The sequence below is a fragment of the Platalea leucorodia genome, assembly GCF_965183815.1.
Source record: "Platalea leucorodia genome assembly, chromosome: 3".
Lineage (NCBI taxonomy): Eukaryota > Metazoa > Chordata > Aves > Pelecaniformes > Threskiornithidae > Platalea > Platalea leucorodia.
In genome coordinates this window covers 42,704,723-42,720,031 of record NC_138825.1, presented here as the reverse complement: position 1 = coordinate 42,720,031, position 15,309 = coordinate 42,704,723, and the positions used below count along the sequence as shown (strand labels likewise).

Below are 15,309 nucleotides of genomic sequence, written 5' to 3'. Positions count from 1 at the left end.
CAGATTCCCCCCGCCTTGATTTTCGCATTGCTAATTCATGCTTTTGCAACCAGTTTGGATGGACGTATACATTTATTGCTGTTTCAACTCCATCTCTTGTACCTCTTTTAAGTATTTCTCACAATGGCTATCTTTGTCCTTTGAACTAGAAGCAGATAAACAGTTGATTAAAAACTGAAGTGGTGTTGAACAAAGGGTCATATTACCTGCATATCTCCAGGAGCAATACAGCTGCCAAAAGCATAGGTTCAAGGTTGCACATTATATTCCTACAGTGGGGGATATAGTAATCTCTAATTCAATCTGTGGCCTGGGAAACAAACCTGGTGTCTCAGTGTGAAAAATGTGTGACCCCTTTTCTGAAAGCTCAGGGTCCACCAGTATGCCTTCTGATGTTGGCTGCAGGTCTAGCTCATGGCCCTAGTTCTGGGTCCACCAGCCTCTTTGTGTCATTTGCTGGAGGCCCTTACTTTGAGTAGCTTACAGCATTGGCTTCCATCTTTAAAGATTAGCAGGAAAGCATATCTTTAGCTCAAGCCGTGAAGGAACATAATTAATATTTAATACATTATGTACCTGAAATGTACCACAGTGGTACATTTGAGAATGAAAATTTGTTACAAAAAGCCATTCTTTGTGCCTACTGAGAGTTGGCTGGGAAGAGAGTGAGTTAAACTACAGACCTGACTCTCTGTGACTCTATTCTAAATGCTAGCATCTATAAGTGGTAAAATGTCTATTGATTAGGTACCATCAGATCCTGCAGGCAGTTTGCCTTGCCCATGTGCGAATGCTCTGCAGTTTTAAGTACCAGTGGAAAGTGCTGTGTAAGGATGTGTGGAAACGAGAACTCTTCTTGACATCACGTTTAGTGCACTGGACTCAGACAGCTTTAAGCTTTCAATGTCCGCCCAGAAATGAGTCTGAATAAATAAGACTGGGATCATTCATTAAAAGGATATATATATTTTTTTTTTTTTTTTCCCTAAAAGAAGTACTTTAAAGACTAAATAGTGGAGTCTGAGCAAGATGAAGTGGAAATTCCAGGTGTATTCAAAGGTTGATCACGGTAAGAGTATTCACTGGCTGTACTTACAATGATATCTAGTAAAAATTGCCTCTGAAATGGAAAGATTAAAGGAGAAAAAGTTGGATGTAGAAATCCAGGTTCGTGAATGCTTGTATTACAATTATTAATGATAAAAGCAAATCTGGATTTTTTTATTTGGACTGTGTTGTTTCTTTTGCTTGAATAGTACTTCAGCATCATAGAATTAGCTGCATAAATCTTTGTTCAAAATGTTCTAATAATCATGCAAGTTTTTGGCATTATCAGAGTTGGAAAAGGTGAAATGAGATGGGTTAGTATATTAACTGACAAGGAGCTAAAGACAAGAGGTAAAAAGGATTAGATTTTGCACAGTATCTTGAGTGAGTAGGAATTAGGACATTCAAATGATTCATCTCTTTTGAAGGGCACGAAAGTGGAGACAGGGTTAATCTTTTCCCATTTTAAGTGTAGTTTATCGACTATCAACTTGAAGTCCAGACCTTCAGACTACCTTTCTGTCATGAGGGTTTTTCATATTTTAAATTATGTTTCTAAGTTTGCAAGTAATCTGAATGTAGCTGTTGTTAAATACCTTGTTTATATGGTGAACATGGATACATTTTGGTTGTAGTGCAAATCCCTTCAAAGCATCTTTGCAAATTTACATTTACCTCTGTAGATTTCTATTACATGATGAGTCTATTCCAGCATCCTTTTCTATGTTGAATAGTGAATGAAAAGAATCCCAAAACAAAAAACAACACAAACCAAAAGATACTGTCTTTTAGACTCACAAACAAATCTCCCATGCTAGGTTAGGAGTCGGTTATGGAGTTGTGTGATGTCTTAATTTATAACTCTTCATAGTTTATATGCTATAAATTCTGTCAGCAAGAACATAGGTACTTCATATTTTATTACCCTCATAATGTATCCCATCTGTGCAATAATTCTGAGACATACCATATTTTTTTTAATGCTTCTTAATTCATGTAGACTAATCATACTTCAAAAATTTGTTGTTGAATGATTGTACTGTATCTTTCAAGAACTGGTGTAGTGAAATATCATGTCCAGGAACAGTTTAACTGTTTGTCTTCCTCATTCATGCTATGTCAATATTATCTACAGTCTGTTGTGTTCTCTTTTATTGCCCTGTAACCCTACATGTAATGCCGTTGAAAGTCAACAGCTTACCCAGCTAACCCTCTGTAGAGCTTGTTCTTCCCTCTGTTCCCTGAACTGTGTAAGGTGGTAGAGTGGGCAAAAAAACTCTGTTCTCGTTTGCCTCGATGACTTTTTTTGAATCTTATTTTCCTCTGTGTTTTTGAGATTTGGATGGTGCAGAAACAAGATAAATAGCAAAATCCAGCACCTTTTCTTTTTCTTTACATAGTATGTACAGTACTGGAAATTAGGCAGAAATGCAAAAATACATATCCTCTAAAAAGCTGGAATTAGACAAATGGAAAGTACTAATTTACTGAAAGAATTGCATTAATCAAGCTTGTTTGGATATTCAAACACAGTAGCATAGTAATGGGAAAAGGATAAGCTCTTCAAGGAACATAGAGTCCAGGGCTATGTAAAGAACCTGATGTGATTTTGTATTAAGCTTTTTATCCATTTATTTTTACCTTTATCTGAGGTCTGTGTATGTGGCTAGATTTTTGCAATGTTTTTCATGCTGGAAAGATCAAACGAGATTGCTTTGACCCTTACTGTTTGAGGCACCCTCTGTAAACCAAAACTTTTTACTTTATAGCCAGCTTTTGTCTGTTCTAAGTGAGTTGCTCTCAATAGAATGTTATCGCTCTTACCACAACTTATTTTTAGACAAGTAGAAGCTTAGTCACACGGAATAGCGATTTTTTATTTTTTCTTCCCCCTGCATGTCTCTTCAATGTTTAGTATCTGTTGAAAATTAATTAAAAAAAAAAAAAAAGGTTTTAATCTAAAAATGAAATATGCAGCAGGACAAATAGGTATTACCAGTGTTTTATTCAGGCAATAGTGTGAATGAAGTGTAATGAACATGATCTTTAAGAAGATAGTACTGTGTGATATGACTAATTTCATCCTGTGACTTGATCTTTTTTTTTTCCAGTTTTGTGCTACAGTATTTGCATACTTCCGGATCACTTACTAGGATACTTATGCAGTTGCTGTGATTGATCTCTATAGAGTTTACAGTATTACAAAGATTTAATCACAAGGTGTGCATGTTGATGCATAACTACTTGAATTGTGGTCAGCTAAAATCTTTCTGTTGGCTTAAAGAGTAAGTTTGCCCTAGTTTTCATCAGAAAGTCTGTCTTGCTACAGGGGTGGATATTGAGCTGTTTGTGTTGGAAACAAAGGCTTTGATATTTTGAGCTTGTCTTTCTATATGAACTTTTCAACTTTTTTTTTTTTTTTTTTTTAATAACCACAGCAAGACCAGCTTTATACTTGGGCTGCAGTTAGCCAACCCACACATTCATCAGATTACATTGAAGGAAGCTTTCCAAGGAGAATTCCATCTGTGTGGCCCCCACCCAAACCTCCAGATGAAGAACAAAGACTCAAAATTACAGAAGAAGGTATAGTTCTTGGATACAGACAAGATATATGTATGGCATGGAGGGGAGCTGCTGTCTTTTAGAATCCAAGATATAAACTTAATATCTTAACTTCTAACAAATACCTGATTTTAAGATCTTGGATTAGCATCAGAAATAATGTTAGCTAGTATGAATCTAATAGAAAATATTCAGCAAAAATGCATGCTTTTTGTTAACAACCAAGATGTGCACCTGGCATCTGCTGACTAATGGATTTTACCAGGTGTTCTGACCTTTGCTCTTTTCCAGTTTACATACCTTCAGAGCCATGAAATATGGGTACTTTTCTCTTCTTAAAAATATGGAAAACTTCAGAAGCCCACTGGTGGTATACTGAAAGTTATTAGAGTGGTGTAAGGTATTCCTTTGTGGATTCAGCAGTCCCCTGCTGACAGAGAGGTAGGAAAAGTGTATCTGAAAAATAAATTGAGGTCTTGTTTACAAAGTCAGTTTATCTTAAAATTTGTGAGGTTACTTTACTAGCCAAATTTCTGAAATTTTCTGCATACTCATTAAAAGTATGAAATCTTCTGCATACTCATTAAAAGTTTTGTTTAAGCTGAGAATTAAAGCAAAACAAGATAAAACCTATTGTAGCTGACAAAGAAATTCAGAAGAGAATTTCAAACCTGTTTTCTGTTAGTAGTGTTGATGGGCAAATACCACAGGTTCTTGGAGGCTTAGCTTTGCATTAGTTAGTATTCAACAGCTCTCAACACTTTTAGACTGCATTTATCCCCACGACCTCCATGGAGAGCCACTGGGTAGTCTCAAATTTTCCATTTCCTACCATTCCTTTTTTTTCATTGCTCAGATTTGAAGAATTAAGTCATCATTTCAACAGATCTCTTTGTATTGCTTGTAGGCTTTGGGTGGAGTTAATTTCAGATTTGCTTCTTTTTGGGACTTCTCTACCACTTCCTCTGGAACATGAGCAAAGTATTCCTTGCATGGACGGCATTTATCATGGCAACACTTCACTTTAACTGCTATCACTTATTGCAGTGTTCACAAGCAAAATAAGTGATGCCAGCAAAAATGCAGTACTGCTATGTTATCGTTTATGCTGTGGCTTTTACCAAAGCAGCTCTATTAGTGGTCAAGGAAACATTTCTGCATCCATCTCACTCATGCAATGCTGAGTGTGGAACGCTGCAGTACTGGACTGTTGGGCTGGTTCAGTTTTTGACTAATGATCTGCTGCTTTATGCTGTATTCAATGCAAGTGCTGTCATATGTGGTAGTAGAATTCATTGCCGTGTACTCTGAGAGGACTTTCTCAACTTGGAGACTTAGCTAATGGACATGTGATCAGAGTATTTATGAATGTACTCTGCACTGGAAAAACAAAAGGTCAAATATTTTATTATTTTACTTTGAGGTTTTAGCCTAGCAGAGGCTGGTGCAAGTTAACAACAGATTTTTTGCTCTAAAATCTAGAAGAACGTCGATTACATTAAATATTTTGAAACATAAAGATTTTTACTATTTTTACCAATTTCAAAAAGTATTTCCACCAAGAGGATAATACTAATAATTTTTAAATGTATTCATTTTATACATGGCTGGTTTCCATCCTATGTTGTTCTATTTAACATTATACCTACTACATGGATGTAATGTGTACAGTACTTTTCTGTTTCTTATCTCAGCCACTGCCCTCTCAAAAACTGCAAAAATATTAAGAAAATAGAAGTAAAACGGAAGATTGTGTATTGTGATTATTTCTAAATGGAACATAAATAGTTCTCAAAATTTACTCGAGGTGATGACACTTAAAAATATTATTGTAATTTTGGTTTTTGATGTGAATTTGCAGTGTAGGGAATGGAGGGAAAAGGAAAAAAATGTAATTGTTCTGAATACAATTCAGGTAGATAAATAATTTAACTTTTTTTTTTTTGATTGTTTGCATGCTTGCCATGTGGAAGAACCTGGAGGTGAGTGATGTTTGAAGCCTGAAGAATAAACACCTTCCCCAAGATTTATAGCTAAACTGTATTTTATGTATATGTGCCTTTGAAAGGTGGATGGGGCAAGCATATTTAAAGGGTTTAAATTACTGTGTTCAGAGCAGCTGTATTTGGCATTATATGTAGTTATTGCTGTATGGATTAAACAGATACAATATTAATATTAGAGACAGTTTATAAAAAAAGTCCATTTTAGACGAAAGTATTGATCTGGAGAGGAATGTAACAGGATATTTTTATATGTAGAGTCTTTATTTTTATTATTCACATTTTAGCATGAGGACAATACTAGGCCTTCAAGCTTTAAGTAAGCCAAGAGAAAATTCTGCAAGGTCTTAGGTAATCTGTTCCTAAATTGGCAAAGTAGTTAATCATCTGTTTAATATAGTATATATTAAATAGTTTTGCTGTGTCCTCTGTGTCATGTGGAGTGTTGTTGGGTGTAAGGAAATGGCTACTAGAGTGGTCAGAGGTTCTTTTGTTTTTTTGGTCAGGATGGTTGAGGGGTTTTTTTTGGGTTTTGGTCAGGATGGTTGGGTGGTTTTTTTGTTTGTTTGTTTGTTTGTTTTTTAGGTTGGCTATTTATTAAAAAACTGAAGTTTGGAAATACCTAATGTGAATTTGGGTTCAAGTCAGCAGGTACTTATGCCAAAAACATTTTTCAGTTCTGGATTCAGAAAAGTTTTTGGACAAAATGAGTCAATATCACCAATAAGACCAATGTGTATGCCACTAATTTTCCATCTGAATACCCAAAATCTGTTTCTGTTGCTGCTTATGGTATTTGACTCTATCACTCCCACGCCCCAGCACATTGCCTGAATCTGAACACAACAGGGTATTTGAAATTCAATTATTTCAGTCTTTGCTGATGACACTATTTCACTTAACATATAGGAAAAGGCAAGTATGCAGGCACTAAAGCCCAGTCAACCTGCCTCACATATGACTGTCCTAACCACCTGGGCAGAGACTCAAAGATTATACACCTTCTCCTGCAAAATGACACAGTCCCACCACTAAATTTCTGTGTGAGTTTACACCCTGAAATCGAAGTTAGTCTCTTTAAAAAAAAACTAGGCTTGTGCAGCCATGTATTTCCTTTGCTTTTATGAAAAATGAGGAAGAAAAATAATGCTTGGTTTGGGTTAAAGGGAAGGTTTCATTCATCGTACAGCACTTTTTTCCTTCTCTTAACTTCTTTTTTTTCTTGTGGTCGTTTGTTTTTGGGTTTTGGGGGTTTTTTTAGTTTTGTTTAACTGAAGATAAAACCCTGTTAGTTTGCTGCAAATAGATTATATTTGGTGAATTTTGGCAAACTAACCTTAAAATTAACCACTCGTATCACCAGGAACTCAGCTTATATTTAGAACCCTTTTAAGAACAAAACCTGTCTGAGCTAAAAATAAGCTAGACAATTCTGTCAAATTGTTAAATATTGACAAATATAAAGGAGCAGCCTGTCCCTATTTTTTTTAAGAACTTTTGAGTAAGGGAGGTAGTTTGTGCCAATTTGTATAACAGAAGACATTACTTTCTAAGTTGTGTGTGTATGTCTTGTCTATACTACAACATTGGCAAAGAATAAAACCTGGTGTGAGCAAAGATCAAATTCATCTTAAAGTTTCTCTCAACCGTACAGAAATCTAAAATCACATCCACAGGCCCTGGTGAGATCACCAATACCCAAATACTAGTGAAGTTTTCCTGGTTTTGCAAATCAGTTCTGGTGGGGTTAGCCAAGAAAGTTCTCTTCCAGATAATTTGTAAGACAAATATCTCACAATTGCTTAGTTTAAAAATGTTAATACTCTTTCCTTCTTTCGGAAGAGACATTAATAGCTTTTACCAGAAAAAAATCATTCACTGGTTTTGGTGGGTTTCTTTTGGTTGTAATGAGGAGTGAGTATCCAATTCATTAGTAGCATCCTGAATTTTCTTCAGTAAATGGACTTTTCTGAAATGCAACAACAAGGCATGATTTATCCATACTAAAAACTTGTCAGAGTGAGAGATGATGAGTTACTTCCTGTTAATGACAGCCTATCCTCATCCAGCTTTTTATGACTGGGAACAATTCTGTCAGATGAGACTTGAAATGCTGTTTTAGTAAATAATCAAAAAAGTAAAAAAGGTTGAGTATTGTTAATTTTCAAGGGGTAGCCTCGCAGCATAACTGCCATGGGCAAAGAAACTTCCCCCTTGTACATCTCGCCTCCCAGCATCTGGGATTGTCAGAAAGCTGTGAGGAGGCCAAATGTCTAGGAATTATGAGTCCAGAGGTTCTGGACCACAACTGCTTCACTCTTCCTGCAAACGGTCAACAGATTTGCCTGCTGTATAGTGGTACCCTTAAAAGATATAAGAAGGAGGTGAGATGCACATGTTCTCTGGTCAGGTATAAGAAAAATATTTCTATTCTTGTCCTGTGTACAAAATTAGGCTATGACCATTTAAAGAGGCATCATTAGCAGTAGCTACTAAGCTGGTTAGAGATCTTTGCACCATGTAGCTGCTGTTTTTTTTTTTTTATTTTTTGTTTCTTTTTTCTAGTTATCTCCTGTCAGGCAAGGAAACTGAGGCACAGAGAGTTTCTTTAAGGTCAGAGAAGACATCTGTAGAAAGGTCAGAATGGAAACCAGAGCTTTTAGTTCAAGCCCTATGCTTTAACTACAAGACTCTCTTCCATAAAAACATTAAAAATAAGTCTTTGTTATTCTCTGCAATGGCTTACTGAAAGACTTGAGGATCCTGAACTTGTATTAGGTTGTTACATGCTTGTGTCATTTCCAGCACAAAATCTGTTATTTCTTTTATCCAGCAGGCAATCAAAATACAGCACTGTAGAAACAATGCAGGAATGTACAGTACATGTCTCACTGAAATAAATATTAGCATAATCAAGGTTTTCATGTAATTTCTTTTGTATTTAGGTTTGATTTAAATTGAAATGATGTTATGAAAACGGAGATCTCAAAGACTAGTATTTGTAGATAGAATAATTGTTATCCAGGTTTTAAAATAAGAAAGGGAATCCAGTTGGGGGGGGAGGTATTTTCCCATTTTTCCGTGTAAAAATGCACAGATAAAAGCTCTTGGTCTCACTGCTATTTTATTCTTCATTGTCACAGTGATAGCTGGAGACCTGTAGTTCATTTAAAACTGTCATTCTGGGACAAATAATTTTTTCTTCATTTAAAGACAGTAACTAAGTGAAGGAATGCTTAGATATTCATTAGAATTCTCATTAGTTACTCCAAAGTATAAAATAATTGAAGAAGATATTACTAGAATGAAGTATTGCTGTTTCATTTTTCAATGTAAATGAGTAATGTGGTCAAATTCAAAAAGTCAAATTAATGCTGGTTCGTCTGCCCAAAAGAGAGGGTGTGGAATTCAGTACAAAGGTGAAGAATTAGTTTTGTATCCTCAGCTTGAATGTCCCCAGTTCTGGGAAGCTCTGACTGTACACTTACACAATAAGTGTACAGTCCCAAACCACCCCTTTGTAAGTCTGAGGTGCTGTAGACAGTGAATAATAAAGCTGGGGTGAAATTGAGATTTCTCAAAATGTATTTGCAATAGTGAGGCCCATTGCATTCAAGCACACTTTTAAACTGTGAGTTTAGATCTGTATCACTATCTATTCTATTGTGGAGATCTCAAATTTTGACAGTAGGGCAGAGGAGGGCCAGAGGAGGATATGAAAAAGACAACGTAGCTGCCAACAGTCATCAACCTACTCATGGGTTCTTTTGGCCTTTTGTGAACAGACACAATCTTCAGACCTTTAAGGACAGAAATACTTCTTGATGAGAATGCGTGGGCAGAACAAGCATGAGAACTTTTCCTTGACCTTCTATGGAATGTATATAATAGAGCCATAAGTAACTATTTTTCTTTGAATCAGAGATTTTGAAAATCAAAATGGACTTCTTTCAAGTTTTATATGCTACACATTTAAGATTATAGCACTTACGTTGAGTCACAATAAATACATTGCAAATTGAGATCAGACTAGCTTTATTTATGCATACAACCTGTTCATTTAATTTTAGATGGATAATTTGGAAAGTGAGACAGTTAACACTGTTTTCTTTTTAATTCTATCCTCTTTTCATGAAATTCTTAATATGTATTTCAAAAGATCAATGATTTTTTTTTTATATAGAAATTTTAAAATCTGTATCTTCTTTTCAAATTCAGAGTCGAAATCTACTGTCCTAGAAACACAGATACAATGCATAGAAGATGTTCAGCGGGTACAGGTAAGATTCTAACAGAAGTGTTTTGTCTATCATTTTGTAAAAAGACTGGAGAAGCAATACTTCAGACATTTTGTAATAGTTTTTTGTACTGAATATTCTGAATGCAAACATTCAGATGTGTGGTTTTGATTCTGAATTTTTATTTCAAAATACTTGCATGCTCCATAGTGTATCTAGGTACAGAGATTCAACGTTCCTGCCTGCCTAAGGTGATTCTATTGTTCACTCAGAAGTAAGTTAACACTTGGTTCTGGAGGTCTGATGGCGTTACTAAGGAATAGCAATAAAAGACCTGGTTATATTAGCTAATCTACAAAAGTTCATGTGAATAACAGTAGCAAAGACTTTTTTTTTTTTTTCCTGTTTCTCCACTGAAGATTATAGATAATAGGCAAACAGATTTAGAGTGCCATGCTGGAGTTCAAAAGGAGCTAAAGTATTACTGCTACAGTGAAGACTTAGTCTGGATTGGACTTGTTCAACATAAACACAGTCTAAATCTTTTTTTACCATGTCACCATTCATGTTGTATTCTTCTTTAAATGCGGTGCAGTTTGATGGAGTTGAGGAACTTCAAATTTTGTTTCCTCAAAAGACTTGCTTATTTTCTGTGACAGCTCTCTGATCACAGGTACCAGACTTATCTCACTAGTGAATAAGACTACTCAATTGTTCTGGAAGTCATGAAGAGGAAGGCAAAGTTCTGGTTTCCTTAAATCTTGGTTTGGAGCAAGGAGTGCCCAAAAGCTCTTGATGTCTCTCTTCTTTTTTTCTTTCTTTTTTTTTTTTCCATTGGTGGGGTTTGTTTTTTGTGGATTTTCTTTATTTTTTGTTTGGTGTTGGGTGGTTTTTTTTTTTTCCTTTTTTTGTAAATGACTGGATGGTTCAAGCATCACTGCATTGAGCAGCATTTGTGAAGATTATCAGTGATTTGCTTTTGAGGTGAAATGCATGCTACTGATCACTAGACCTGCAAATTTAATCCAGGTTCAATCAAGTATTTTATGAGCATGTGTGGGGAGAGTAGATATATTACCTTTATGGCTTTTGCCTTGTCAAACAACACTAAAGGAGTTCTTCTAGTCAGTTACCTAATTCCTTCTACCTCCATAATTGAGAACATTTAAGAACTAGAGCCCATTAGTTAAAATAATATCACAAAATTATTCTCCATTGCAATATTGTAGGTTTAAACTAACATATTTGTCCCATGCTATTTTTATATTTCAGTCACCCAGGCTCCAGTAGCAATGCTTTCTAGTATTTCTTGTGAAAAAGAACTTTTTCCTATACTTCAGAAAGGTATTGCATGTAAGGAGCATATTTAATCTGTCTCTAGGATTTTAATTTATTACAAGAAACAACCTATATAAAAATACTTTTTTGTTGGAAATGTAATTAATGAAAATAGGTTCATGAATGCTTAAGTACTTTACCTGCAAGAAACTGGTTCTTGCTATGAGAATGACATTTAACCAGCAGCACTAGAGCACTGTTTGATTGCTTGAACAAATAACATTTACTTCAGGTTGGGTTTTTTTTTATTATTTTTAAAACTAGCCTATTATGTTGTATTACAATTATGGAATTGCATTTGTTAGTGTTGTTAGAGGTCCCCGTCCCTCTTGCTCAGTGTTGATCTCTTATGACAGTAATGTGAACTTCTTCCATTCTGTACTATTATTCATCAGTGAAGAGCAGAAATAACTGTTTTGAATTTGTGATCACCTCACTTGCAGAAAATCATCTCAAGTTTTGCTATATTATGTCATCATCATTCTGGTTTGTTTTGAAAATCAGAGAGGAAGTTGTTTCTATTTGAGGAACTGTATGTGGATAAAATGTTTTCATGTGTTCAAACTATTTCTATACAGTCCTGAACAGCTGAGTGTATTCTACCTATATATCAGTATCTATCTATATAAATCCTTTACTGCAATCAGATCATTCTTGGTGTTACTTGTGCTTTTTTAAAGTGATGAAATACTATGAAATGTTTCTGTTAGAGATCTAGCCTCTTTTAGTCTTTGTCTAGCTTGTCCATAGTTTTTTTCTTTCTGAAGAAAGCAAGCATTGGCTGAAGTTAGCAAAGCAGGTGATTTTTCTCTTTTCTTTCAATACATGAAAAAGGAAGAGAGCCCTAGTGTAAAATTTGAAGCTGATCAACTAAGTCTACTTACAGGCTTCTTCCCTCTCCCTTTCCTGGGAAAAGACATTTTCCACATGCTATTGAAATAATTGGAGATTGTCTATATTGACATAGAAACAAACGCAAATGTAACATGATGCTGGTAATTTATGTCACTTATGATAAAGTTAACTAAAAGATTCAGAATAATACTAAATTAAAATCACAATTAACACACAAACAGAGCCTCGATTCTACACTTTCTTGCCACTGGAAGGGGCTTTTTTATATATTTTCTCCATTTCCTTACCTTTACAATGTTAGACATAACCTTCATATTTTGCAGCATAATTTCCTAAAGTTTTTAAGACTGCTCTTTTGAGTCCAAAATAGCTAATTTCTAAAAATTGCAGTTAAAAAAAAAAAAAAAAAAAGGCCTGGAGGTGTGCTTGTTTTTAGTGCAGGAATTGGTAAGCAGAAGAAAAATAAGAAAAATTGGCAGCCATTTCAGGTCCTGGTTTTGAAATGCCGAAGAGGAGCAACAATGTCTGCTTAGTCTTCCCAGTACAAACAGAGAAAGCTTTGTTAGGCCTAACTCCTTTAGTGAAGGAAGAAGAGAAAAATTGAATATCCTAATTTAGAAACTCCAGCTTCAAACCTGATGTTTAGATTTGACAGCTGTATTTTTGTGTAAGAAATTTCCTTTCTGTTTCACACCCCTGATCTTTTGTGGTAGCCTTGCAATTTTCCCTACATTTTAACTCAGTTTTCAGATTTGCTTTATTTTGTTTACATGGTAGGTAAAAACAGAGTCTTAGCAGAAAGTATAAAAAAAAAAAAAAAAAAAAGGCATTGCATCTTATAATTGTAAAATGAGTACATGAAAACTGGGCTTTGGTTAGTAGTGGGACATTGCAGAACCAAAAACCTAAAGCTGTTTGGAAGTCACCTAAATTCCTTGTTCTCTTACATGCCTTATTATCAAAATATTTTAGATTTCTTCTTTTTTTGATTGTTTGTGATGAGTGCCTATTCTGAGTATCACACATTTAAAAAGAAAGCCCTCATTACGTTTATTTAAAGTTCAGCATCCAGATGTAATGAATTCTTCTTCATGCCATTGACGATGACTGATCTCTGTAGTCCTGTCTCAGAAGATGAGGTTTTGCCAGACTGTTCCAATTTCTAGCAGTTTGGTTATGAGATAGTTTACACGGAGTGTTTAAACTATATTTACAGTGGAAAAATCTTGCCATCAAAAAATTCTTATGCCTGTAATGTTTCCTGCTCAGTTGTTCACTTTGGTTTGGTTCACTCCATTTAAACCAACAAATAATCCCTCAACCAAAATTATATGCCTTCTTGGAACGCCACGTACTTCAACTGGTAGTAACAACCAGACAAATTTTGGCAGTTCTCAGGCACTGAAGACAGATTTATGCTGCATGATCTATTGGTGCACTTTCCAACAATATCATAGGGAAACAATTCTAGCCTTAAAAACCTTAAATTACAGGACATGTTTTGCCATGTTGAATATACTTTCCACTTCGAAAACTTTATAAGTCTGACTCTTGGAGTGTCTCTTTAGACTATTCCTAACTACTATACTTTGCTGGAAACCCCTCTCTCAGCCTTTCAGCGGGGACCTGTTTTCTTACTCTAGTCTGTAACTACAAATTATTATAACTCCTTAGGGTAATAACTTAGTGACATTTGAAATGTTCCGATTTTGACACTTAGTAATACAAGAAAAAAGGTTGTGAAATCCTTTAAGATAAATACATAATCAGTCTATTTAGAAAATATAAAACATTGGCGGGATTGGGATTTACTTTTCATTATTATAAAATGTCACAACTAGACTTTGTCTTGGAAACATGCATGCTGCTCAAAACTCTCTCTTAAATGAAATTTCAGAAAGACGATTCTTTACAGGTGAAGGTAAGAAAAAGAATGTAAATGTAAGATTTGTCTGAAATGGTGAAATGATTCTACTACACGTACAAAAAGAATAAAATAAAAAAGGGAAATTTTTAAAACCTGTTTTATTTTGGTATTACATGGCTTTCATCAGGGTAGAGGCAAACTGCAGATGAGACTGGTTAACAATTGTGTTCAACAGTAATTGAAGGAAAACTGGGAACTCTTCCTTTATGAGCTCCCAAACCATTCTGTAGCTGTGGCTCTTTTTACGCTGCTTCATTTTGCATGTTCTTTCTTGAGATATTTGTTCAGAAGAACCCAGTGATCCTGGGAGCATGTGCCACTCCTCTTCTGTCCCTTCACTACTTGCTGGGTTACTTTTTGTAAGGAGGAAGAGAAGGCTTGGGGAGGCAATGAACAGTTCTTCTAAGACAATTCTTTTCCTACAAAAGTATGATTGCTAAAGTCTTAGATTTCAGCAGTGGGGAAAAAAAGGTACATATTTGGGTAAAAAAAAAAACAACAAAAAAACCAACAAAAAAACCCACAACAATAACAACAAAAAACAGCAAAAATATGTAACATATTCACAAGGATCTACTAGATTCAGTTGTCTCATTGAGGAAAGAAAGGAGTATGAAAGCAGCAAATTTTTTGGAAGTTTTCCATATGAATCAAATGATAATGAAGTCTGTACCTATTGCATTTTTCAAAGTAAATACTATAGCTAACTGATTGATCTCTGTCCTGACAAACAGAATTGGATATATTGTTTTAAGGAGAACTGTATCAATGTAAACTTCCTGCAACATCATGCTAGCATACCCCAATCTCAGAAAACAAAAAGCTAAAAAAATTCAGAGGTGTAAATCTGTTTTGTTCTTATTTTGCAAAAAATAAAGCCAGATATGCAATATGTGGTGCACAGGAACTTATCTTCTAACTGTATGTTCAATGGTAATGTTAGAATTGGGATACCTTAGCTTAAAGCAGGTGAATATTAGGAAGCATATGTAGGCAGATAATGTTTTCTTGTTAGCCTTGAGAATAAATTATGCTCTATCAAAAATGCACAGAAAGGAAACAAAGTTTGTATGAAACAAGACATGATAGAAACCTGGCAGAAGACTTTACTGCTGAGGTCATAGGAACTGCTGAAGTGCAGAGCATTTTGCTCAGGCAGTAAAGGGGAGTCTAACCTCTGTCAAATTTCACTCCAGGACGTGATAAGTGCAAATCAGGTATACTCTGTCTTTTATGTTCATGAAATATAGTTCTTATGCAGAAGTTTCCAGTTTTATTGGTGGAACTCTGTGCTTGATTCTTAATATTAGAACTTACTCTTCAGTTTAAATGTGCT

The 15,309-nt window shown here is 35.0% G+C and overlaps 1 protein-coding gene across 1 annotated transcript in view; it reads left to right on the top strand.

Annotated features, from left to right (window-relative positions):
- FMN2 (formin 2) overlaps positions 1-15,309 on the top strand; it is a gene marked incomplete at both ends in the record, with an annotated part of 159,210 nt that overhangs the window by 28,099 nt on the left and 115,802 nt on the right. Inside the window, 2 exons of the mRNA XM_082306194.1 lie at positions 3,486-3,633; positions 9,834-9,895. Coding sequence (XP_082162320.1) covers positions 3,486-3,633; positions 9,834-9,895 — 210 coding nt within the window. The remainder of the gene's footprint in view (positions 1-3,485; positions 3,634-9,833; positions 9,896-15,309) is intronic.